This window comes from Neodiprion lecontei, chromosome 7 (assembly GCF_021901455.1).
Source record: "Neodiprion lecontei isolate iyNeoLeco1 chromosome 7, iyNeoLeco1.1, whole genome shotgun sequence".
Lineage (NCBI taxonomy): Eukaryota > Metazoa > Arthropoda > Insecta > Hymenoptera > Diprionidae > Neodiprion > Neodiprion lecontei.
Genome location: NC_060266.1, coordinates 5,880,982 through 5,907,687, shown reverse-complemented (window position 1 = coordinate 5,907,687; position 26,706 = coordinate 5,880,982). Strand labels below are relative to the sequence as shown.

At 37.2% G+C, this 26,706-nt stretch overlaps 1 protein-coding gene across 8 annotated transcripts in view; it reads right to left on the bottom strand.

Annotated features, from left to right (window-relative positions):
* Nucleotides 1-22,612, bottom strand: part of LOC124295489 — a 30,582-nt gene extending 7,970 nt beyond the window's left edge. For 3 of the 8 annotated variants that reach the window (XR_006905442.1, XR_006905441.1, XR_006905439.1), the window contains exon 1: nt 22,115-22,612. Coding sequence is in view for 3 of the 8 variants with exons in the window: in XM_046745718.1 (XP_046601674.1) it covers nt 10,631-16,467; nt 16,738-18,199; nt 22,115-22,195 (7,380 nt within the window). In the remaining 5 variants the exon portion in view is untranslated. Of the gene's footprint in view, nt 1-3,089; nt 3,283-9,463; nt 16,468-16,737; nt 18,200-22,114 lie in introns of those variants that run through there. The other 5 variants (XR_006905443.1, XR_006905440.1, XM_046745720.1 and 2 more) reach the window with 4 other exon arrangements.
* Nucleotides 22,613-26,706: the final 4,094 nt, after the last annotated feature.

The window sequence follows — 26,706 nt, the reverse complement described above, 5'->3', positions numbered from 1 at the left end:
ATCTTAGCAAACGTGGATTATTGATCACCTCAATTCCCGCAGCAGAAATCTTTTAGGAAAAGGTGTTAGAACTTTAAAAGTTTGTTTTTTTCACCTTTTGAACCAGTGACGTTTCCAAATATACGAATCTGGATGATGAAACAAAACAACAAGGATCAATAATTTACTGATCCTTGGATAGAACATGTTGAAATATGCTGTATTGAATTTAGATCCCGCAAGTTTTTTGAGCTACTGATTTTGATTCGAAAGTCATAAAAGTGTGACTAATTCGGCTCGCGTAAATAATATACACTACAATCAGCATGAAAATAAAATTCGTATCGAAGGGTTTTAGTTTGATTATAATCCCAATCAAAGTTCAATGTCCATGTGTAAATACTTACGATACTACCAAAGTTACAAAGAAGGTTTTGTGTGCGAGTATTCGCGATATTCAGAATGCACTTGGGATAAAGAACATTGTTGTAGATTTTTTGAGCCACTGTAGATATTACGATCTCCAAAGTTCTTTAACTTCGTAACTTCCATTGTCTTGATTAATTTCACGGCTTCTTCAGTCAAGAGAGTTTCGGATCTTTATGAGATGCGAAAACCAGAAGCTATTGGCTAGCTGAAAACTTACTGCAAGTTATTAATCTTTTTTATCCTTTATCTCTGGCCGTTATTTCCTCTTTGAAAAAGCCTTTCTTCAACGTCGGACCCACATTATACCCATGCCCCTACTCAATTTGAACGGAAAAACCGGGATTCAACGGCTACCAGCCTAGATGGATTATATCTCCGTATACACTGTGCCCGAGTTTGCGTGCGTGCGTGCGTGCGTGCGTGCGTGCGTGTGTGTGTGTGTGTGTGTGTGTGTGTTTTCAAGTCCGCGTACATAATGTGTGCAGATAGGTACGTTGTACGTGTATGTACTTAACACAACATTGCCAGATTAAACGCTGTGTTATAATGGAACGGTAATTGCAATTATCGCACTTCGAATTGTTCCTCAAAATCTGCGTAAAATCAGGTTATTGGTAGAGTGACATAGGAACTGAGGGATCGATTTCCATACATCGAACCAGTATACAGAAGGCTGAGAAGACCTTGTTCCTCGTCTAAAGAACTTCCGATGCTTAGGAAGATGTGTGAGAAACACGATCGAGTGTCTTGGACAATTCTGAAATTGGTTTTCATGTCATGAGCCAACGTTCACTTTAGGTCTGAAAATCCAACCTCCGGTTTACTTTGGCGTATGCCTTAGAAGTTGTATATTTTAACGTGGTAGCAAAATACATTCAATAATATATAATATATTTCAGTGAGGAAATTACATGTCAAAGCTGTCGAAACCTAAATCTATAACTCATTCATGCGAGCCGAGATCTCGAAGCTGACGGCAAAATAGGGGATTCACAATGGCAGTACTATGTTTCGAGCCTGTATCAAAGCTTTGATTTAGCTTTCAACCGTACTTGGCATCCAACTCGTGGTGTAAATGTTATCGAAGCGGTACCCACAGGCATTTCCTCGGATTTTCTTAAATATTTTTGCAAGCATTGGCTATGTCGTATAGAGACTGGAGTAAGCTGGCAAACTCAAGGAAGTAACGTGGTTTATGACTCTCTGAGAGTTTTCACGTTATTACAAGAGTGCCGATTTAGGTAGTATTGAATCACAAAAGCTTCTGCCTGCACAGAATAGTACATGAATTTAAAATTTGTGACATTGCTTCGTTCGCAGTTTTGGATTCAGAAAAGGAAGCTACTATAAAAAATTCGATTGACATCTCAGCATGAGCGCTTTCATATTATCACAAATACCTTCCGATTACATAAAAGGCAATACGACATTCCATTTCCCTGTATTCCCGTCGTCATGAAAAATGGGAAACTTTCATCAACCCCCTTGCCTTACAATCTTCGACGCCTTAAATATCGTTCAGGTAGTTAACGATTCGGACACCAATAATCATCGTGGAAATAATTTTTTTAATTGCTTTTGAACAACATATATTACAGATATTAATTGAATAGTGGCAACTACGCTCTTTAATTTATTGAAAATTCTTAACACCGAAACTGTGTTTTGTATTACGATACTTTAGTACTTTAGTAAGATAAACTCGACAGACGATTTCTCAAGTCATACAGCAATATATAACTCTATAACGGCCAAAGCTTATTCCACTTGTCCATTGCGTCATGTGAATAAAATGTTTATTATTTTCGGAAGGTTGCCTTATCATCTCTACACCCTATGTATCCCTTAGAGTATCATCTAAAAGATGCTTTGAATACGATTAGGTACACGTAACTCATTCAATCTTCAACTGAAATAGATTGTTTTCATATTCAATTTCGTAAAATATTTCAACAGTTGCCAGGGTCCCTTATTTAGAACCAAGTATTTACGGGTCGATAAAAAGCACGGAAAACTTTTGAGTTCACTCGGCTTCCGGCAGACACGAGAAGAAGAAAATATTGATAGAATACCAATATTTGATGTTTCTTGCTATTTACAGGGCTTATACTTTCTATTCACCGTGAACATATTCCGATCGCTCTGAAGGCAAATAAATATTTAGAGAGCCTCGAAAGGTATGCAAAAATGTATATCGCAGAAAGATTCATGGCGGCCTGCTGCTGCGTACATATTACACGCATTGTAAGCAAACATAACACGGAGAAGAAGACACGATTTCTAGATGGCACCCAAAAAAATGTTGCAAAATGTTTTTCTCGCGCCGTCACTTGGTATTCCGGGAATAGAAAACGTAGAAGGGAATACCGCCAACTGATTGGTGGTTCTCGCTTCTGTGACGCATCGCCCCCTGTCTCAAGGGCGTCGTTATATATCGCGTCGACCCAGTTTTTTCAGCTCGTAAATCTTCTCCCTAACCTTTACAAGATTAGACTTCGCCTTTAAGTTGAATACCAAGAGATATTATACAGGGTAATCCACTAGTGTTGCTATTCCACCAGAGGGCGGATACCAGCTGCCTACGTGATAATTCATGAGAATAATCTTCATTTGCAAAGACATAAGAAGAACGACGGTTTCTAAGCTCGATATTATTAAGTTTGCCGAATAGTAACACTGACCTTTTGTGTGGCTAAGACTCCAAGTATGATACACCATATGGACACACTGCGTGAGTACTACGTGGATGATGCGAATCGTTCGGATGTCGACACAATTATGAACGTTGACAACAAAAATCCACAGTTATAGTCCAAAATCCATGGTTCTTGAGCTTTTCTGTCACGTTGCAAAGGCGAGATCTAGGAATCTGCACTAACCTCAGAAAAAAATTGCAATATCACCAATAGGCTAATAGCAATCCAGCACGGTGGTTTGAATGAGCACAAAGCAACACAGCCGCGCATTCGCGTAGCTTGCGAGAGAAGCAGAAGCAGGTCGATAGCACGGTCTAGCAATAATAAAGTATTTTTTGAAACTGGGTTGTCTCGCAATGCGATTCCGGCATAGGGCCATTGGAGCAGTTGTGACTCATCCATCGACTTACGTACACTCATAGTGATGAAATTTTCAACATTTCTGACTATCATTTGACCAACTGAAACCAGCGTACTGACAACAGATGAAACGTTAGACTTACTTAGAATCAACAGAAGGTTGGTGAGAAGGTGACTGTACTCGTCTGAGATGTGGTCACGATCACTTTCAATGAGCCTAGAATCCAGGCTGTTCAACCATATGTCCACGAAAGTCCTCAAAAGCTTCGAGATCAAGATAAAGTGAAAAGAAAATATGGATATTACAATAGAGAACCCGTTACAGTGAATTTACTAAGATCAATCAAATCACATAATTAAAGAAATTTCGAAGTTGCACTCGACTATTTTTTGATGGCAATAAGTCAATTTACAGTCAACTTATACGCTGTTGGTTGCAAATTGACATTTCTATAAACGCAATTAGTCAACGTTTGGTTGACATCAAGGAGGTATTCACTCATAGATTGAGTTTCAAACGATAGCAATGATTTCAAGCAATTTCAGGGGATTTCATACAATTTCATGCGATTTCAACCGGTTTCAAGTGATTTCAAGTGATTTCGAGCGACTTCAAAGTGACAGCTTTCCAAGGGAAAGAGTTTTGTGTATTATAACAAATAATTTCGTACACCTACTCCTTATTCGTGAATCTTTCGAATTAATTGTAACTGTCTTAATTGTAACTGTCAAAATCACTATTTTCAGCATACAGTTAGTATACATGTGGTTACTTTTCATGAACAGGTTTCTTTCGTTGCACGTGGCAAGAGTTGAAGAGTAAGATGCGTAGTGTTTGGAGGGGGGGATTCATTAAATAAAACTTCTGCAACTCGTGAGCAAGAGAGATTACGTATCATGAGTGCTGTGTTTCAGGGCATATAAACACGAGTAATATGTCCCTTTTATAGAAGCCGGGAAAATAAACGTAGCCATTAAAAATTCGTATTATTTTCGTGGAGTAAAAATACTGCAGCATTATCGTGGACGTATTATAGTTTGAATGTATTTCTAATATTCAGGAAGTCATTAATTGCATATGCCTGCATTTGCTGAATGCAACTACTGCATAGTACCACGTTGCACGTACATTTCAAACCGTAAAAATCAATCGAACAGATTAACATACATGCGTGTATAATATTGAATTGATGCTGCGTGTGGTTAGTTACATGTAAGTGACCATAGTGAAATTGGAAGGTAAAAATAATACATCCATTTTAATATTGGAATCAAGTCTACGGTGCTCACCACAGTTTAAAAGATGAGTTCAGCTTCAGCTTGCGGGATAAGAGAGGAATGAAAGTTCGACAATTTATCACACCGGACAAGGATAAATTCTCCAGTTACTATATATGCCTACACGTACAGGTGTAGTATGTACAATATAGTATACAATACAGTATATAATATTTAAGTAGATATCTCTGAAGAAGTTTAATAATTGTTCATATATTGCTACCTGTACCTTGGGCTAAATGTAATTAATAAACTCTGTGTGAAGTGGAGGCATAATGGATCACTGTACGACTCGTACCTGTCTACTATCTCCTTCTAAACCTATTCATTTATCAAAGTTACATCTTGTATTGTACGGGATGTTTTCGAGTAAACGCTGCAGTATGTTGGGCTGCCTACGACTGAGGGACACATATACCGTCAAGACAGATCAACCGTCTAATCGGTAGTTATTGCGTTTAAAGTCCTCATGAGTGAGCTGGAACTACCCATGTTGGCAAGTTGTGTTCAGCTCACTCGCGAAGATTTCGAACGTGCTACCTACCGAGTTACCTACCGATAACTCAGTGAGTCTGTCTTAACAGTATTTGCGCCCCTTACTGAAAGGCAACCCAACATACTACAACATTCACTCAGAAACACCCTGTACATGTATGTAAAAATACACCCATATTTGCATTTTAGTTAATGTGATTGAGAGCCACACTGGTGTTCATTAAATCAATCTTGTGAACAAAATAAACATATTTCTCAATACCAACGTTACTGCGATGTACAAAAAATGTACGACAAATGTATTGACACAGTATCTTACCTGTGTCGATAAGACACACCAACGTAAAGACCACGTGTGTTGCCACGCTCAAATATTGTAAGTATAAGAAAGCCAACAGGTATAAAAATCTGTAGCTTCCTAGTTCGTTCGAAACAGTTTAACGAACATATCTTCCACAAAATTATCGGCAGTCACTTTTTGCCCCAGACTAATACTTTTCGTTTCCTTAAAGTGACAGAAAGTAAAAACTCCGAATTACATGAAAAAGTATACAGCATGTAAGCATGCATGATAAAGATGACCCTTTCCGTTGCTTATCCCAAAAGAAAGTGAAGAAATTGGATGAACTTATCAACAAGTTTAAATACAAAAAGGAATGAAATGGGCCAATGAAGATAGGTGATAGGTAACTTTGAATTGGGAAAATCGCTTCTAAGAACTATTGGAAACAGATTATAGATAAAGGCTAATTCATTTGCCCAGGTGCGCAGCCGAGTAAAACTTCTCGACAAGAGGGAATTTATAGTCTAGCCAGATAAGTCGTAGTAACGTGCCTTGTTCGTTAAACTTAATGTATGCCAACAACTGGCCTCAGATTACGTAAGTCCTCCCTTACTCATAATCTTCTTGTACTTTACTACCTCTCATGAAGTCACCCTCGCATGAAGCCACACATAAGTATGACACAACACGTATTTCCACCAAAGGAATGAATCAATGCGTTTACATATTACCCCACATGTACTCAGAATATTCGTATGCCAAGTAATTCTTCGGTGATTCGCACACTATTAATTTACAGATACTTATACATGTTCTAATCACAATCACATATAAGATTGATAAGTCCAATCAGGGCTAAAAAAAATTTTTCTGTTCAGTCAAAACGGAAAGCTTCTATAAGAATCACCTCAATTACAACAACGGTAAATATTTGACAAACTATCCAAATATGGTTGAATCAACTAATTGTAAGTGAGAATGCGGGTTATAATGACTGAACCTGTAATATACACATTATTAGATATCATCATAGCTACAATAACATGTTCTTCACCTGAAGACTCAATAAACAAACATTGACATGATTTATTATTGACACAATAACCGTGACTCAACTAATTTTGGTTATATTTATCATACTTTTCAATATTTGGTAAATACCTGCCGTCATCCTTCATGTATTATCTTCATTTCTCTGTTGTCGTTTTTTTTTTTTTTTTTTTGTACTGACCCAACAATTACAATACCACAAACGATTATAGATTTCAATCACGCAAGTTTCATATTACTACCCACAATCGAGCAGATGTGTATCGATAAACGCAAGGCATTTGCGCGCTGTTACACAGAAATCGAAACTCTTTTGTTAAACTGGTGAGAATGGAAGACACTGGTTATTGCCGTTCACTGGGAAATGATAGACGACATTTTCACTGACACGGTATTGTAATGTCAAGATAGGTTTCCCTGCGTTGAACAGTAAGTTCGAACTAACAATATCAACGTGATAAGCGTCTCTGAGATTATAAAATACAGATATTATAATCTCTGCATGAGGTAACTTACCTCATCAAGTGGTTTTTAGCTTTAAATGTTTTTAACTTGTATTTGGATTATGTCAAAAATAACACTATACTTTGTGCGAAATATTAAATATATAGTATAAATAGAACTTTGGATCTCCGTGTCGAAAATTTCGAATGCCATCCGATACTTTTTCCTCATATTCCGTGCGATCTGACAGCATTTCCTACAACGAAGTACTGCACATTACGTTTAAATAAACCACTGAAACGGGGTGAGGTGACGATCATTACAATCCTTGATTTCTACTCTAGTGTGCTACGTGTCCAATTTAAATACATATTTTTGATCCATTATCGCGATCCACGATGCGTCGCAGTAGAGGACGCTACCATAACGTGGAACACTTTTAAAGCCTGGCCTAACATTCGCAGATCTCTCAAGTTGAAGTGTTACATTACCAATGTGTTGCATTGCTTTGATCGTTTATTTATGCTTCATGATTGTGCAACCACGTCCTTGTATAGGCAATGACTGTACGATCGATCAGTATTTTCATTCATTGTAAATACCAATTAAGGGCCCGATACTATGAAGAACGACAAGTATCATAAGCTCGAAGTTAATATTCGATTCCGCTTAACGTCACTTTTCTTGAAAGTAATCGTCTTTCCTTCCATTCGGTAGACAAATGTCGGTATAATTTGTACTAATAGAATCACACCTTAGCTCCAGAACGAGGGGCTTCTCAAGCCCCTGCACTAACAACACTCATTTGGTTGACGTATGTGATCCCTAGCCCGCGCTGCAGCTACTTAATATCACACAGCAGTAAGCCGTCGCAAGTTCTACCAGAAAATCGAGATTAAAGTATCGACTAAATTACGATTATAAATATATAAAATATGTATGATGTACCGTGATGTGTATGATATTAATATTTGATACCTTCTTATGATCTTTGTAAACCGTTTAGATTTCTGCATTAATGTATTCCGCTCTATGCGGTTTTTACATGGTAATTAACCCCTTGTGTCTGACATCCGACACTGTCATATTTTATAACAATAGCAGTTATTAGGCTTATGATTGCAAAAACTTTTTTTTCGACAAATATTGAGCGAACAATGTACAGGGTCTTACAGAATTCGATTATTTTCCACTTACCCTTTTTAATACCGCAATATAATCCTAGTATGCATACTACAAATCTCCAAGTCTAACAGCTTTCCAGTTTCCGCACAGGTCTCTTCAAAATTTCTGGTTTACGTCGAAAGAATCATGAAAAGCAATTTCAAATTTGCGCATGCGGAATGGAATATAATAGACGCGTAAGTCAATATCGATTGGCATAAGAATAGCTACAGAAGACGAACTACATATCATTATTCTTATATGAACCCTTTCTTGCTAAAACTTCCAGGGTTCCGATGATTTACGACACGTCGGAGTTTGTTCACTTGGAAAAATTCAGAGGATGTGTGATTTTATTTTTTTCAGAATCCAAGTTTGATGAGCGTGAAGATATAATCTTAATAAATGCGATACAGATTATGCGTCATTCTGGGAATAGCCAATCCACTTTTACTTATTTATTTTTTTGTTCGCAACAACTTTTTCTTTACGTCATTTTTCAAATATTAAATACTAATTGCAAAAGCAGAAGTAAATGTTTTAGGCTTTTGAAGTATAAAAGAATGAACGTGTTCTGTTTATTTTCCTTCTTTGCATGAGGGATTAGTGGACATCGAAGAGTAAAACTAGTTAAAACGGAAAAATGACTCTGACGATATAATAGTCATTATTGAATCACGCAGTTTTGCGTAATATGTTCGAAACTTTATTATAATTTTTTATTATATAAGTTGTGAAGTTTTCACCTTACCCGTGATCATCGACTAGTAAACCAAAGCAGACGTTATGCTGAACGTTGAGCTTTTTCCACAGCAAATCTTCATTGCATTCATATAGTTTAGAGCAAGACTCAAATTTTTGCCACCTAAAGTAAGCCTATAATATTGACGGTTGCGTTGATTAGAAAAAAAAAATACTTATATACGATCTGAAATATTTTCAAAAGTTCAATCTATGATATGTAATAAAATCTGTTCAATATGCAGTAATCTCAAAACAAGAAATACATTATTCACAATTACAAAAATTTATATATATATTTCTAGTAAGTACTACATATACTTTAGAAACTTAACATTTGCTTCGTAATTCACGATCTATTAAAACAAACACACAACTATTTTCTTCAATCGAGTATTTACCATAAAAGAAAGTGTGAAAAATTTTCGATTTTCCGCGTTACCGGATAATCATGCGCAATGATTTATGCCGTATGAAAATAATTTATTGGATGCACAATAGATAATAACAACTATGTTGTGTATAAGATAAGGTCATATAAATCTACAAGAATACTGTTTCATTTTATTTTCATTTTGTACAAATCACTTGAATTATATGGATAAATATAATGTAAGGAACAACGAACTTATTTCTCTGTAATGGAAAACCTTTCGAACGGCGTGTCATTTGTTACGTGCAATCGACGAAACCTTTTGAATCTGACAATCTGATTCAGGCACGAATTAATCTTCTGCAATTTATATAATAACTCTTAACAATGTTTCGTCGGAGGAATATGATGACAAGCAATAACAACTATCAAATTGTGCTGATTGGTTAAATTATTATTTGTTATCGCCATGAACTTACAAATAGTAATACTTGAGGCTACAGTTTTATCATACTTTTTGAATTTAGACGGCACCATTATAGAGTGAGAATCGATATACAATTTTCAGAATAAGTCAAAAGTAACATAGTAAATGACTACTCAAGCCAATATCAAAAAGTTTAAAGACGTGAGTTAAAACTTCAAGATACATACGAAGTTGTACCTTTTACATTGAATTACCCGGCAGCCTGTAATATATTTAATTCGCTGTTTACAAACAAGTCTGGGGAGCAGCGCATACTTTTGCAGAATGAAACCACATTATACGTCATTCCTCGTGTACCTCATTATGCAGGCAACGACATGCAAGCTTAACAAAAATGATATATCATTGAAACACAAAATTTTATAGCATTTAACGTAACGCATCGAATTTTATAGTATATTCACTAAAATATAACGAGTATTCAATACAATGAGCGTTCAAAATAAGAAGAAAAAATAGTTGAACTAATCGAACACATAAAAAAAAAAAATCAAAAGTTATTATAAAACTTGTAAACTGTTACAATTTACTGTGTTACTATAAAATGAAGAACCTAGCATAAAATAAAACTCTGAAAATCTACGAGTACTTAAACTAATTGCTGTTTGTGACATCTTGAACTTATAGCGAAATATCGCCACATAAACTAAAATAAGGTACCTAACTGTTTTATAAGCAATGAAGTAAATGGAAGATTCCCGAAGTTCTATATCTTGATGAGAAAAATTTAGTTTGATGCGGCCACACTCTTGACCAACCAAACTTTGTAACCACTTTCATGTTTTCGTTTTTTTATTATTTTTTTTTTTTGTGCTTAAAGACTGTTTATACTTTATATACATTATTTAATTTTATTTTGCCTTATGGGCTTCAATGTGTTTATTCAAGTTAATCTGCGAACTGAATCCCAAACTACAAATCGAGCAAACGAATGACAAATGGGTATTCCTGAAGTGAACAGACATTTGAGAAATGGTGTTAAAAGTCTCCATGCAGATGCCGCATTTCATAATACGACGGTTCAAATTTGTTGACGACTGTGTTAATGTTCGCAATGGAGGTGGTAGCACAGCTTTACATTCAGAACAAAACACAAATGTTCCTGCAGGATAGCAAGGAGGATCATTGAAGAAATTAACCTTGTTGCATTCGATACATCTCGAGCTTCGATGCTCGGGTAAGTGTTGTTGGAGTGCTTTATCGTTGGAAAAACTCAATCCACATGCAGGGCATTGATTATTCGCCTTGTGTATCAGCATATGTTCAAGTAGCTGATTTTTTTCTTTGAATAGCATTGTGCAATACCTGCATCGCAAGATATTTTTTCTAAATTTATTAAATTTCAATTCTTTATGAGCATCGTTTGCACGATCATCTACGCCTTTCTGCTCACCATCATGCGACGAATTCAAGACAGGGTAGGTTGGAGAATCACCAGCCATGTTGAAACGTGTCAATATCGTCGTATTGTCATTACTTCCAGAACTCACGCCACGTGGATCGGAAGCATTGTGTAAATTATTCCCACCACTATTGCCCGCTTTACTGTTCCATTCATAAGGGGAACCACGCAGCGGACTAATGACAATATTTGATCGATTTGGAAGTATTTTTAAACGTAGCTTCTGGATACCGCCATGCAAGTGAGGCTTGAGATTATGACCCCTCTGTATTACTGTTGGCTTGTTATCGACACGCTCACTGGGAGAGTCTGAGGAAGACTCAACGCATTTGTAATAGAGTAGGCGGACATCGGAGCCTGATGTTGACGGTATCGATCTTGGAAGTCTTTTACTAGGGTATTCTATCAGAGGAGATTTTTCAATGGGAGTACGTACTGCATCCAATGCCTCAGTGTCATTAGAACTACCGACTATGGGTTTAATAAGGATGAAATAGGTTGAGTTACCGTTGCTATCTGAAGAAAGGGGTACAATTTCCAACCGTTTCTCATCTGCGCAATCGCTTGGTCTTGATTTTTGGCTGGATGGAATATGCGTGTGGTCAAGCATTCTTGAACTACGAATGGTGGGTACGATGGATGCTGAATTTTGACCAGTGCTCAAAACATGTGATTGCAACGATGGTTGTTTCTGTTGTGTACATTTATTTTCAATATGTTTGATGGGAGCGTGTCGTTTTTCAGTTTCATCGTCATCATTAGTACTTGCTATCAACATTTTGTAAGACGATTTTTCATCACTTGAATTCAGTATATCGGCTGATGGAGTTGACTGTACTGGATAAGTAACAATTGAACTTACGTCGCGGTGGAAGCGAGAAGAACTATTTTCTATAAATTCCCCAACTGACTGTTCTGTTTCACATCTTTCTACAACGTCAAGTTTATTCGATAAGTCGGTGTCTTGCTGTGATTCAAAGCTCAATTGCAAGTCAACTTTTGAAGATGCAGCATTTGTAGAAATGATTTGTGTATTAACATGAGGTTCATCTTCATTTTCATCGATATGTAGTATTTTAGCAATTTGGGCTCGCAATCTGGATGATGTAATGTGTTTTAATATTTTATCACTTGAGATAGGACCTCTTCTTACTTTACCGGAAATATTTGTGTTCACTAAGCTGCTTGTAATAAGGGCCCCATCCTGCAGTTTATTAGCTAGCACGTCTCCATATTGCATACGAATTTGAAAGGTTCGATCATTAACATTTAATCGAAAGCTCGATTGGTTCCTGGCAATATGAGGCTCTTGTCCTTGTTGGCAATGCTTCATGTTATGTTTGTTCAATACATTCTGATCTATGAACATAATATCACAAATATCGCACCGGAACCGATCCTTACCAAAACATGAGTCCCAATGTTTCAACGAAGTCGTAATGTTTGGAAAAGATTCATCACAAATGTTAAATGTACCCAAGTTAATCAAATTTGGACTTGGTTTTTCACTAGATTTTGAAGGGATGTCAGCTTCATCTAATGATAAGAGCTGTAAATTTTTCTCGTTTTGCTTACTTCCTTTATGATTTTTGAGTGAACTTGTGTTACCAGCTAGTTCTGCGAGTTGCCGGTACTTTTCACGACATGTATAATTTTCGGAATCTTCATCGAGTCTGAAAATGTGCTGTTTCAGGTCCATGAAGTATGAGAATATTTCCCCGCAAAACGTACATGCATACTCCCCATTCATCATATGAACAGAAGTGAAATGTGCTTGAATTTCTTCGGTGGAATCAAAGTTCTGTGTGCAAATGGTACATATCAAATTTTTCAAATCGCCGATAAACCATTCTTCGCTGACTGATACTGACGTTACCTCGGCTTGTGGCGAAATATTTTCAATTGTATGAACATTCGTAGATTCAGTGTCACGGGAATTTTCATCATTACTCTGACCTGAGTCACTATCCCCCAGAATAGTCTTCGTTTTGCATTGAATCTCTTGCGATAGTGAAGGAGGATGGTCATGGTTGTGCTGAAGTACGTGAGCGTTATCTGTGGGATTGAATGATTGAATTTTTGTTTCGGATGGAATGGTACCTGAGTCATCGACTGCGTTGCAGTGTTTGGGCAAACTAAAAGACTGATTTAGAGCTGCGTGTTTAGAAGGTAAAGTTTCCACAGTATCCTGGACGTCCCGGTCACTGACCCTCGTCGGATCACGATTAACGCCCGTTTGGGATTTAAGTGATTCGTCAAGAATAGATTCTTCCGAAGATTCCGGTTTAGTTGTAGTCGATTGTTTGTGATCTAATGTATGATAATGTATAACATGAGCTCTCAAAATATCGTTAGTCCGAAATGTATTTTTACAGATCAAGCAGAGATACTTGGACGAATTTGTATAATATGGACAGTAGGCATGTTTTTTCATATGGTTCTTCAATAAGCACCAGGTACCAAATCTTGCTGTACAGAAATCACAGCAATATGTTTCTTCAGTTGAATTTCGATGCAGCAGTTCCGCAGATAATCTGTTTGAAATTTTTTGAAACAATAGTATTCTTTCATTTTCAGCTATTTCGCTACCCATAACTCCCAAACTATTATCGGTATTATCGTTGATGGATAACTTGGAAACACCATCGGAATCGTTAATCTTTTTACAACTTGAATTGCTAGATTCGCGACTATCACTCCTTTCAGAAAATTTCTTGAACATAAACTGAGGTCCGTGTAAATGCAGTCCATGCATTTTCAAATCATCTTCCGTTAGAAAATCTTCCTTGCAAACATGACACTTATATTTACAAATCACATCTCTTCGAAAGTGTTTAACCTTGTGTTTTTTTAGATGTGACTTAGTCATAAACTTTCGGTTACACACATCACACGCATTGGTACCATAATTAGAATATTCCCATTCATGGTCGAGCATATTATGTGGCTCCACGAAACTAATCTTGCATATGTCGCATTTATATTGACTCAGAATATGTGTCCTGGTAGTGGCACTATTCGTAGTTTCATGCATTGTTTCTTCGCATTGAATTTCATTTTCATGTTTACGAGCATTTGAATTATTCATTTCAACGTTTGAATTGATAAACGCGTCTTCGGTTTTATTTGAGAACCCGATGTCTTCGAGATGTAGATCCGCTGGTGCATGTGCACCTTTCATAGACGTCGTCACGAGGGAATCATGATCTTGAACCACATGCAAGTGTCCAATATGAGCTTGCAGTGACAATTTATCGGGAAATGCGCAGTCACACCTATCGCATGAATACTTATAGACCTTTGGTTCCTCGGGATTATGGATATGCACTTTGTGGTATTCTAATGCATATTTACAATTAAATGTTTGATCACAACAATCGCACGGTAGGTTAATAGTTTTTGAATAATATCGCCTATGGTCATTCAAGTATTGACTGGTGTCGAATTTTATTTTACCGACTTGGCATTGAAAGTATTTAATGTTGTGAAAATGAGCGAGGTGAATCCTGAGGAACTTTTTATTATAAAAACCCTGATTGCAAATTTCGCACCTGATTCTTCTAGAAAATAGGGGTTTCGGATTATGAGCCGTTTTCATATGTATAACCAATTCGTGTTTCCAAGCAAATATTAGTCCACACATTTTACAAGCATTCTTTCCATTTGTCGAATAGCGTCTTTCGTGTATTTTCAAATTTTTACCGCAACAACAATTCAATCCACATGTCTTGCACCTATGATAGAAAGACTGTTTGGTATTGCTGCGAAAATGAGGCCGATTAATACGTTTTCCCGTGCTTTTTCTTTTGAAAAGTTCGTGCCTCCGTCGAGTCATCAAATTTTTGGTACATCGTTTATCATGTGTGAAAAAACGTATTGATTTGAAGCGCTTTTTTGATCCTACTTTCAAAGTTTTCGTTCTAGTTTTGTAATTACAAGTCCTGGTTATCTTTTTACAATCATCAGATATAACACCAATCTGGGATTTTGGTTTGCGATATTCTAAATCAGTATGCGCTGTACTACTTTGAGAAAACGAACTATTAGATCCCAAGCATTTTGAATTTTTGGAAATTTCGTCGGAAGTTATTGAACATTCAACTTTCAAACCGTTTTTAGCAGAATCCTCGGCTACCGAGAGAACGTTGACATCGTTTGAATTCATCACAACTGGTGTTTCATGTAGCAATTCACGACCGTTGTCTGAAGAGCATATTTTCTTACACGCTAGCGTATGAGCTAATCGCTGATTATTCGACATGGGAATATATTCCAATTTTGATTGTACAAATTTAAGCCTATTGAGCTTGTATCCTTTTTCACAACTTACACAAAGGGTTTTTAATGAAAACATATTCAATTCTATCTTGCAAGATCTACAGAATTTCAGAAAGATTTTTTCAATTGGCATATTACAGTGCTTAAACAAATGGATCCTTAACCTTTTTGGACTCTTAAGATGTGCATTACACAAACAACATCGAAAAGATCCAGGCTCTACATGTATCTTTATATAATGAGATACCAGTAATCCCTTATTTTGAAAAAATTTGTTACAAACGTAACAATGTCTATCTGTGGGTTTCGCAGTTTCCCATTCCCCACGTTCCTCTGACCCACCGTCATTTGAAAGTACCTGTGGACAGTAACCAATAGTACCGTGCGTTTTTTCAACAAATGATCGTGATTTTTTATAGTATTCAACTTTCTTTCGTTGATTCTGCCTAGAAATACGCCATCTTCCTCTATTTACGAAAGGTTTTTCACCTACATAACAATTCGGCTTTTCAGTATTCAATAATCTAGTAATTTTGCAAACCGACGATTTTGGAGTTCGAATTTTTGGCAAATCCACCATATTCTCTAATTTTACCAGCGACACTCTAACATCTTTAATATTTCGGTAATTCGACATTTCATAACTTCTTAGCATGGTTGCATCATGGAATTCAACACTCTGCGAACTTGTCGAAGGAATACTTGAGGATGAAACAGCCATTGTAAGGGAAATTGATTCGCAGTTTCTATTATCAATGTCTTTATCTTGACAACTGATAAAATTTGACTGGCGTGACTCTCCAAAATCATCAGTTTTAATTAAATTAATACGTTTCACAGCTGAATTATCAACGTCAGCATTCACTGTGGTTACGTCAACTTTTTCTCCTAATTCATCGTGTGATAAAACTGTGCCTACCTGATAATTCAACTGTTCAAGTGACGGTGGTCTTTTCTTCTCATTTGTAGCATCTTGCTGCGGATTGAATTTGTATGCGATAGACTCATCTGCAACATTCAAGCATTTTTTCTGAGTAAACGAATTTCCATCATGTGCTGGATTTTGGGAAGAGACTTCTATACTACTAGTCATATTTTTAACAGAACTGCTTAATATGGCTGTATCTAGTTCACTATTTGCAGAACATTTCATTAAGCAGCTTGTTACACTTGCTCGATTTCCGTCGGCTAAGTTAATTTTAATATTTACGCCATCGCAGCAATAAAGATAATTAGTCTCTAATGGTTGGCGAAGAGAGTCTACGGTGTTCCACTTACTGGCTGATTTCCCTAGGCGCTGAACTGAATCTTGTTGTAGTTGCAGTGAAACATCTTCTGAAAGAGTTGAGAGGCTTCTGTCACTCCCAAGTGGTAATTCATTTAGTTTCTTAGTATGCTCTTTTGATTCTTGCATACCTTTGTTTTCATTCAACACTTTCTTTGAACTACACGCACTATTACCGATTATTTCTTGGGGTTTTTTTAATCCTATGGATGTTTGTTCTGAATCAGTAATTAATGGTTCGAGTTTTTGTTGCTCGATAACTTTGACTCTATCGCACTGGGCTAAATTTGATGCTTCGACGTACTCCAATCTTTGTCCAGTTGAACTTGTACTGACTTTTTTACAATCAGAATTGACAGCACCCTTGGTAGCTTGATTATCTAGTGAGATATTCTGATACTCAGCATCTTGTTGAACGCTCAGTGTTTCACCAACGTGTGCGTCTTCATTATTTGGATCTCCCACAGACTCTATGAAATCTTCGTAAAACGTAGTTATTTCGTCCAATGATACTTCATAGTTGTTAGAATTGATTGGTGGAGCAGATTTCACGCTAAGCTCAGAGTTATTTACACATGCTTGCGTTTTCCTTCTTTTTCCTATCGCTATGTGACGTAGAACTACTTCTTTGTACAAGCTTTTACTTTTTTTATTCGATGCCAATTCTTTGGCATGCAAATGTGATATGTGTACAATCAAGCTTAATTTTTTTTTAAAGCGATCCATACAAATATGACATTTGTTTCGATACCAGTATTTATGGGGTATGCCGGAATGCGCAATCCTCTTGTGTCTCGATAACAACGTAAGTCTGGGAAACCTTAAGCCGCAAATGTTACATTTGTATTTTCCATCTGTAGAATAATAACTTTTATGCGCTTGTAAATTCTGATGGCTTGTAAAACACAAACCGCAGATATCACAATGCATGTTTGCACTCTTACGCAAAACAGTCATCGGGATTGAATTGCTATTGATTTCATTTTTAGCTTTGTCACCAATTTCATTTAGGTCTGACGAATTCAACATGCTATTTTTATCCACATTATCAGAGTTTGAACATATTTTTTGACGGATCGAAGACCTTGTATTACGTCTTTCTGATGTAATACCCAATTCACACCTGTGATTTGGTATTTCTGATGTGACACTTGAACCAGATCTACGCCTTTTAATTCTATCCACTTCACATGAATTTAGTTTGTCCTCTGTCTTGTATTCACGTTCACGTTTCCTTTTTTTTCCAGTTATTCCATAACTCTGTCCTGACCGTGTCAAAAGATCACGAAATTTTGCCACCACATGAGGATGGTTTTCACCTTTGCCATCGTCGGGTTTAACTTTTGATGTATTTGCGGATGAGAGCTCGAGATTATTTGCTGATTCGAATTCAGATAGTCCGACTTCCTCATCCGACGGAACATCTTCCACTTCTTTCTTGATCCCCAATAATGTCTGAAATTGACAATAAAAAAAAAAAAAAATAATTTCTAATATCTGGTTTTATTTCTACATTTACGATCTGGTCATTGCTTTATATTTTCAGAACATAATTTAATGCTGTGTTACAATGTACAGTGATATTCATTAACGCCATGGACTTCCGGTTACCGAGTTTTCTGTCTGCAACGAAATGCGAGTTCGATTCTATATGAATTATGTCACAATAACTCCTATTCTCTCACATTAGCTGCATCGCCAGTTATTGTGACATAATTCGTGTAGAATCAAACTCGCATTTTGTTTTGGATTGAAAGCAAGGTAGCCGGAAGTGTAAGGCATCAATGGATATTAACATACATGTACATATAAAGGAAAATTATTCAAATTTAAAATTTCACACGAATGTCCCATTTGAAGTACTTTTACTTCGAGAATCTCCTACCAGTTGCTAATAAGAATAACCGAAAATTTCCACAACTCGAGTGTGGTACAGTGTAAGATTTATAGGGTAACATAACCTCACTTATAAAATTTGGCAGATAATTATGTTCTTCACCTGGTCATGTGCATGTTTGCTGCTGAAAAGTCAACATGCATGCATCTGAACCCAGATTTGGGAGATCAAGCAAAACGTCAAGTTATGGGAATGTTTACGATCTCGACGAGTCAAGGTACGGGAATGTCTACTGTGCCTGCAATCGCATCTTTCACATTACTTGTTTTATTACCGATAATCAAATTAAAATCTTTCATACCGTGATAGAAAGTATTTACTTCAAAATCTTACAAAATTATAATCGGTTGTGAAATTAATTAAGATTTAAAACTTGGCGTAAGTAACAGCATCAGGGTAGTGACCGAACGTCCAATCACGACAAGAAAAGCACGTAGTAAAAAACAGTTTAGCATTATTGGTAATTGAAATCAACAATAAACCAGCTCCTATCAGAATCTGAAATACGATGATTCTCAAAATTTTATACAGCCATTTTAGAAGATACAAAACATGCAGCTGCTTTTCACAAACTCAAATCATTTTGTAACAGTCTAAAAAAAACTATATTATAATAGATTGGTTGCATAAATTGACAAAACTAAAGTATGCTCAAGTCTGCGTCTGCTGGCTGGGTGCACCAAATCAATCAGACCTAGAGAACGAGCGGACAAATTTGTGAGCATTAAATTTTACCTACAGTAAGGATGACGACAAAAGCAAAACACCACCACAATACCTGACCTCAATAGATCAGATTGTTTTCTGCTGATTTGTAAAATAACTTGTACAATCGCTTTCATAATTGATGGTATTCATGTATCACCAATATGCCTTATTAATTTTGTTACAACAATAAAGTCATTTCCAACCATCTATTTCCACTTATTAAGAACACCACGAAACTAACAATAAGAAGATCACGATTTCATTTCATTCAATTTGTCTTTCTACTTCTATCAGTTATCAGTATTTTTCAATTAATTATATTTTCAACTATGAATCGTTTCATCCTACATTGTTGTATTGTATTTGGTTTTGAAATGAAATTTCATTGTAGAATTTAATGAAGCAGTCAGTAACTGAACATATCTCATAATTTAAAATAACTTCAATACAAGCACTTGCGAGTTTTGATATTTGGGCCAAGATTTGATGTGACTAATGAGACAACGTTGGTCAGATTTTGTTAGCGGATAAAAATATTTCCTCATTTGCACTTTTATGTATAATTCCCTGAGATTTCTCACCACAAAAGAATCATGGAATAACGGTTCAAGTTTGATATTTAACTTTGTAAACTAGCATGATTAAAAATGACGTGGCTGAAGTTAGTAATGTTAACATAACGAAACCTCAGAGGAACAAATAATTACCGTGCAATTTCTGAATGACTTTCACGGAATTGACTTTTTGAAATACACGGGTATGTTTTGTTTATCATGGTTTGCTAAATCTAAAAAAATCCTAAACGTGATAACGATTTTTCCTAAACATGCATCGTTACTGGAACGTTACTAACTTCATCCTCATCAAAATTGTTATATTCAACGTAGCTGCCCATGATATAATTTCTCACTCGATCTACTTCTCATGGATATGTTTTTCAAGTAGGACAAACTTTTTTCGCTCACTCAACCAGTAAAACTAAGTCATGACTATTTGCAGTAATCAAGAATTCATTACGAGAAAATAATACGTAACACGATAACTTCAGTTGTCAGTGAATTAAGACTTTGGAAACATAAAATACCATATGACTCCACTTTTTCAGTATTGGTTTAAACAATGCCGACGGTAAAAGCTGTAATCGAATGATTTTACTCAAGTCGTGAATACCGTCAATCTTTTCTTGTTGAAAAGTAGAGTGGGGCTGAGTATGGGATACAGCGTAACCCTCACTTCACTAGGATTTACCTTTAATAATATTTTGACTCAAGGTGACGCTGATTATAAGTTGCTATCTAGCTAATGACGCCAAGAAATATCGGCCTTAATTTGTCAACATTGACATAAATCATTCAATAACAGACGTGTAACTCAGCTACTTTCCTCGTGTGAACAATAAAGATCCTGCGATTTTTAGACATATGGACAGGATATCCAGTGACTGGGTGATATTCAAAAAATCTTTGAGAACTTTGGAATTGACAGGAAAACAATTTATTCAAACACCACGTGTATCATACGTGTGGATGAGTAATATCTAACTCGAGTGATTACAACGCGCGCCTTGATTAATTCTGTGTTCATACTACAACTGGTGTAATTATAGCACTCGCCTTTACTACTCACGGAGCAAACTTCACATTCATTAAAAATTATATAATTTCACCACTCTTACGCTATATACTACTCCTCAAGCAAAAAATACTTTAGTTATTTACGTAAATGGAACGTGTAACGCAAGTAGGGTAAGAAAATTTTGCTAGAAGCACAGGAAAATAACTGTAATGTGGGTAATTTAAGACAGCAAATCTACGGCCGTCGCCAAATAAAAAGACATATGACAAGCGAAATATTCCTTTTGATTGAATTAGAAAAACTCATATATTTCCTGGTGGTTACGGTTCAATGTCAAAAGATTGGAAGTTGAATGGTAATGTCAAATTTGAATAACATCAAAGTACGGAAAACTTTATGCAGTGTGTAAGATTTTCGTTACTTCTTGAGCATGTAATTATCAGTGCATTGATATTCAAATGACTGGATAACAATAATCAGCCGATATACCTACCGTTTTTCAATGTTATATTGATAAGACATTCCCATTTTTAGTCTGAACATCATATTGAAAATAAAATAGTAGATAATAATGTAAAATGAAAAAAGAAGTCTAAAAATCTACAAATCAAACATAGTTCCTGAGAAATTTCTGTCATCTCCGTTTCCAGCTTCTTCGACCTGTGCTGTGTATTATCTGAATAATTAGATTAGATAGTGAATTTTTAAAAATCCCCATAGATTCCAATTGGCAACTCAAACTACGACTAACCAAACAAAGTAAACGCTTTAAAAATTCATTATCAAATCAATCGAATTTGATTACACTCATGGTAGCATTGACCTAATGTTAATCATGCATGCAAGACCTTCAAGACTCAATCTGCACATATGGTCACGGATTAATTGTTCATCACAATCACATTTACACTATTGTATAGATTCACGAAGCAACATATAGAGGGCACCTTATCCAAGTACAGATTCATTTTACATTAGATAACAAAACAGGCGTAATAACCAGTATAAATAACATAATTCTTGATATGGGATAAAAAAATTATTTTCTAATTTCAGAGTATTGCGTGCATAAATTTCCATCACTGTCCAATATTAGTTATCCAGCGAAAAGTTTCTCACTTCAGGTGTTGAGAAAGTGTACCACTTAAAAGTAAGATGAAAGACATGATGTCAATATGATAAATCCTCACCTGAAACTCGTGATTCGAATTCTCGGAAACGGGTATTATTTTGACATCCAGAGGCCTGTCGTAGGTGAAAGACCGAGCCATTTCGAGGTTGAACCGTGACGTAATCACTCAAATATCTATCAACGTTGTGTCTACTTCTATCAGCAGCATCTCGCTGTGAAAATTGAGGTTATGTAGGTAGTCTGATCGGAAAATTCCGAATTATCAGACTGAACTAGCATCGGCTCGGTTAAAAATGGATGCCGTGAAAAGACGCTCGAAGTCGATCAAAATCAAGTACCTTGTCCAGCCGTGGAAGATCGAAATAAAAAGTAAGATTATCTCGGATTTCTAACCGAACTGTCGATGCTCGCAACGTTCCGTGCCCTCTCTTGTTTTCAGAAAAAGACGAACTGCGCCGCCGCGTTGCGCGCACCAAGAAATAAGCACTCACAGACACGACGGGCGGCCATTTGCTTGACCGACCGACACTCACAAACACCGAGAAGCCGGGCTCGGTAGCAACAGCTCTCTACGAACGCGTTACATGGGACACGCAGGGACGACGTGGCCGGGATTTGCGGTCGTTTTTAGATCCGAACTGCTCGGTGCTGTAAATGCAGCTACACGATATCATGAGATCGTTGATAATGACCGCAAGGATTTTCCGCTGCAGGCACGAATCTATTGTGGGGCGAGTAGATGCATCGTCTCCCAGCAACGTGGCTCGAATTTCAACGAGGCAAGGTGTAAAATACGTAAGTATGTACAACTGGATACAAAGAGAGGGTAACGAACATTGGACCCCGACAACGAGGCGGGATTCGTAACACAGCGAGCACAGCGATAAGGAAATGAACTCCCCGGGTAAATAAAACAGTTTCCGCCGCTGCTTCAATCGCGTCGCGATAAATAAGTCAAGTCCTTGTGTGGCTCACTGGCCGTTTTATACGTAGTCACGCTGCGCTGTTGCTTAGCTTCGATTTGTTTACTTGTTTTAAGCCCCGTCCCGCCTACACTTGCATTATCATGCCTCACTGACGTGTAGTGTAGTTATGATGTGCCCCAGTGTTAGGCCCTGCCACTGATACGTAACCATACTGAATTGGTGTGAGTCATTCTTGTTTGCGCCTACCGTTATTATAGTATAGACCGAGAGTAGGGATGGAGAGTTCGTGGCAGTGGTAGGGGCGAAGCACGCTAAGCGGGGCAGCTGGGACAGCCGTCAGCCAGACTCGTTGCGCCAACGCTATGAAAACTGAATTTTCTTCTAATACCTACGCTAGCTCGATACTTCCGCAGGCGAAAAAAAATACTTCCTTTACCGTGAACATACACGCACTGCTTATCTCAGTAAGTCCAAAAAACTATTATAGATAGCGACGACATTCGTACACGTAGCGCGTACGCATGCACGCAGCTAGCGAATGTCAGCGTTGCCAACCTATCAGACGAATATTTTTTTTAAATGGCGACTAAACAATTCTTTGGGTTTCTTATTTAGATGGCACCACAAGTCTTTTGATGTCTTAATGGCGTCACAATATTTCTTCACATTTCTTTTTTTCAATAGTCGTGTTTAGTAGTTTGAAACTCAATAAATACAAGAAGGTTGTTTCGATTTCAGAGACCATTTTTAGAGATTTCGGTTTAAGTACTAGGATTTCATCAGAGATATTTAGATTTTCTTCAGATTTCAACTTTTCCAACAACTTTTCTTGTTTCTTTGAGCGGATCTAAAGAAATTTCTTTAAGGTTGGCCACGCCGAGCGAACAAATGTTACCAACGTCACGGTTGGATCGGTTGTCCCACTGAATATTTGTAAAAATTTCATCGCGGCAAACCAGGACGACTTCTCCTTATTTAGATTTGCCGATGTGACGTATATCTAGAGCAGGAATTCTTATCTAAAGGTCAAACAACCGGTTCGATTCGCTCCCCTGGCTTAGGTTTCGCTGTTCCTATTGGTCAAGAAATTGAGAGACAGCATTTGGTGCATCATGCGCACAGCAAAGCGATACGTGAATCGGTCAACTATCAAAAATTTAACAATCCATGCGTGCTGTTGTAGTTCCTACAGCTCATATAATTTGGGTCACAAGGGTTATCATAGGCATTTTGAAATTCTTAGTATTATGCTTGAAACATTAAGGCCGAGTCGTGCATTGATTAAATTATGCTAAAAACAGTGCAGCTAAACGAGGGAAGAAGTCGGTCGCTTCGATACAAAAATTTCCTGTCGTTACTGACTCAATCAACATTACAATCGCATACGCGAGTCTTTACTGTAGAGCGTTGCTATCATAACTACTCCCACAGTAGTTGGCAGTCCGTCAACGCCTTGGTGCCCTTTCACCTGCTTCAAAAAATACCTGTAGCCCGCTATATTTGGGAATCTATATATAGTTAATGAGCAAACCCAATATCCCAGGGTGCAAATTTATGTTTGGTATGATGCCAATTTCTGTTACGTTGCATATAAATGGGACTGGAAAGCGGATAGCCAAACTTGTGAAAAGTTGAATGTTTTAAGGTAAAATTCACTGAGTTTTTGCCAAGTTGTTGAAGTAGTGGTCGCGTTTTTGGTTTAGTTGTGGATCAAGTTTTGAAAGTATTATTAATTACCGATTAATATGAAACTTCTCAGTATCAAACTAAAAACATTGATCTCGTCAATTTCGTTGTTACTTCACCATTTTCGTTGCTTATGTCGTTAGCATCAAATCGATATCTAACATGGTGTCCTTCTCAGACGTAATTGCAATGAGAAACTGCAATTGTTCAAACATCGAACAATCACTCTGCGACTTTTCAATCGATTTAAAAGTGTGTCTCATCTTTCTACAAACTAGCTTAAGAGTAAGAATCCTGAAAGCATATTGTGAAACAATTTTCAATAGCAGTGCCCCGCTACTTGATGTTACGAAACAACAACTATCTTGCGCAAACTCCGTTCTCCTACCCCCACAACCTCCCACTCGTCGAGCTGCGACGCGCTGTCAGCGACGCACGCAGCGTATCAACAGACACGGAAGTGTACCGCATTGTATACATTACAAAAATAAGTTCGCGCACGAGACGCAGTCTCTTCACTGCGAAGCAAAGTTTTTGGCTAACACGGCGACAATATTATCGCATGTGTCTCCATTCACACGATTAACTGCGATATTTGAGAATTTTATTTAGAATATAGGTTTGAAGAACCTTGAATGTAGATTTGTTTCATTCAATTTCTATTTCCAATGTAATTCAGTGAACGGAGAGCTGAGATACGTAACTTGTAATGTATCTACCTTCGTAGAATTTTCGTAGTCTCCTTGAGGCCACAGATACACAAAATTTGCTTGAAAGCCGCTGTATGACTATAAAGATAACACAAAGAGACACCGTTCTATACGGAAGTTACGTCAATTTATATATATGAATGAGAAGTTTACGTAGACAAAAATCAGATCGGGCATCGATCTCGCTGTATCTAGTCGACGGTGTGAGAGATTCGTATGGGTATAAAAATTATATACAAAGCCGCTCGATCCATACGAAACTCAGGCTGCCATCCCATGGTCCGGAATTTGTTCCGTTTCCACGAACCCGGAATCCAGTGACTTTTCAAGCCCCAATCAAAGGGTTTCCAGCTCCACTGATTTACGGGATGCATTTTTCCTACTGTCCCATGATACGGAAACGACACGCACGGAACGATCGCCGGCAAATTACGATCATTCCTTTTAGCGCTGAATTGAAATGCGCTACTGTGATTGGGTGTCAGCACTTCCGGGCCTGTGCATTCCGTGTTATGGGACACCCGATGCTGACAGAGACGGACTGGTATTACTCACACAAGCATATGTATTGTTTACATGCTTAAGTTACATGCTTACGTTAGGCTGCAAATAAGAGGTTATGATATGAATATTCTCGAATTATAGGTTAGAAATTGGGTGATATTAGGTCAAACGTGATGAAAGTTCTAATTATTTCTACTTCAACAACAACTACAACGAACAATTAAATAAATGAATTTCGTATTCTGAAGAATTTTATACTTACAGGACCTAACGATTTCATTTTTGTTTTTTGTTACGCACCCACACACACACAGATACAGAGATTTGTTTGACAATTCGCAAATATTGGTAGTGCACACGGAACGGAATGTCCGGAACGCCTCTGATTAGGGCTTGAAAAGTCACTGGATTCCGGATTCGTGGAGACGGAACAAATTTCAAACCATGGGACGGCAGCGTCACGTGGAGATGAAAATAAGGAGGTATACCGATCCGGCTATAATCTATAGCTACATTCACGCGATACTGTATACGATTCAATCTCATAAACAACCCGCAGTAATTTGACAGAAACGAACGCAAGCCCAAATGGCTCTCGATTGGCTGATGCTGTGACTGACGTCACAGAGTACGTTAGCAGTATGATGCCCATGAGTCGCCTGTGCTGGTTAGAGGCGATCCAAATCTTTCTTTAATTTTTCTTCGTATAATTAGTGTTTTTACAAAATTATGACCATAATTGGTTTGCAAAAAGCAACCTCAAACAATTTGCGAAAAATTGATGTAAGTATGGCGACAAGAGTTTTCCGTGAAAATAAAAATTT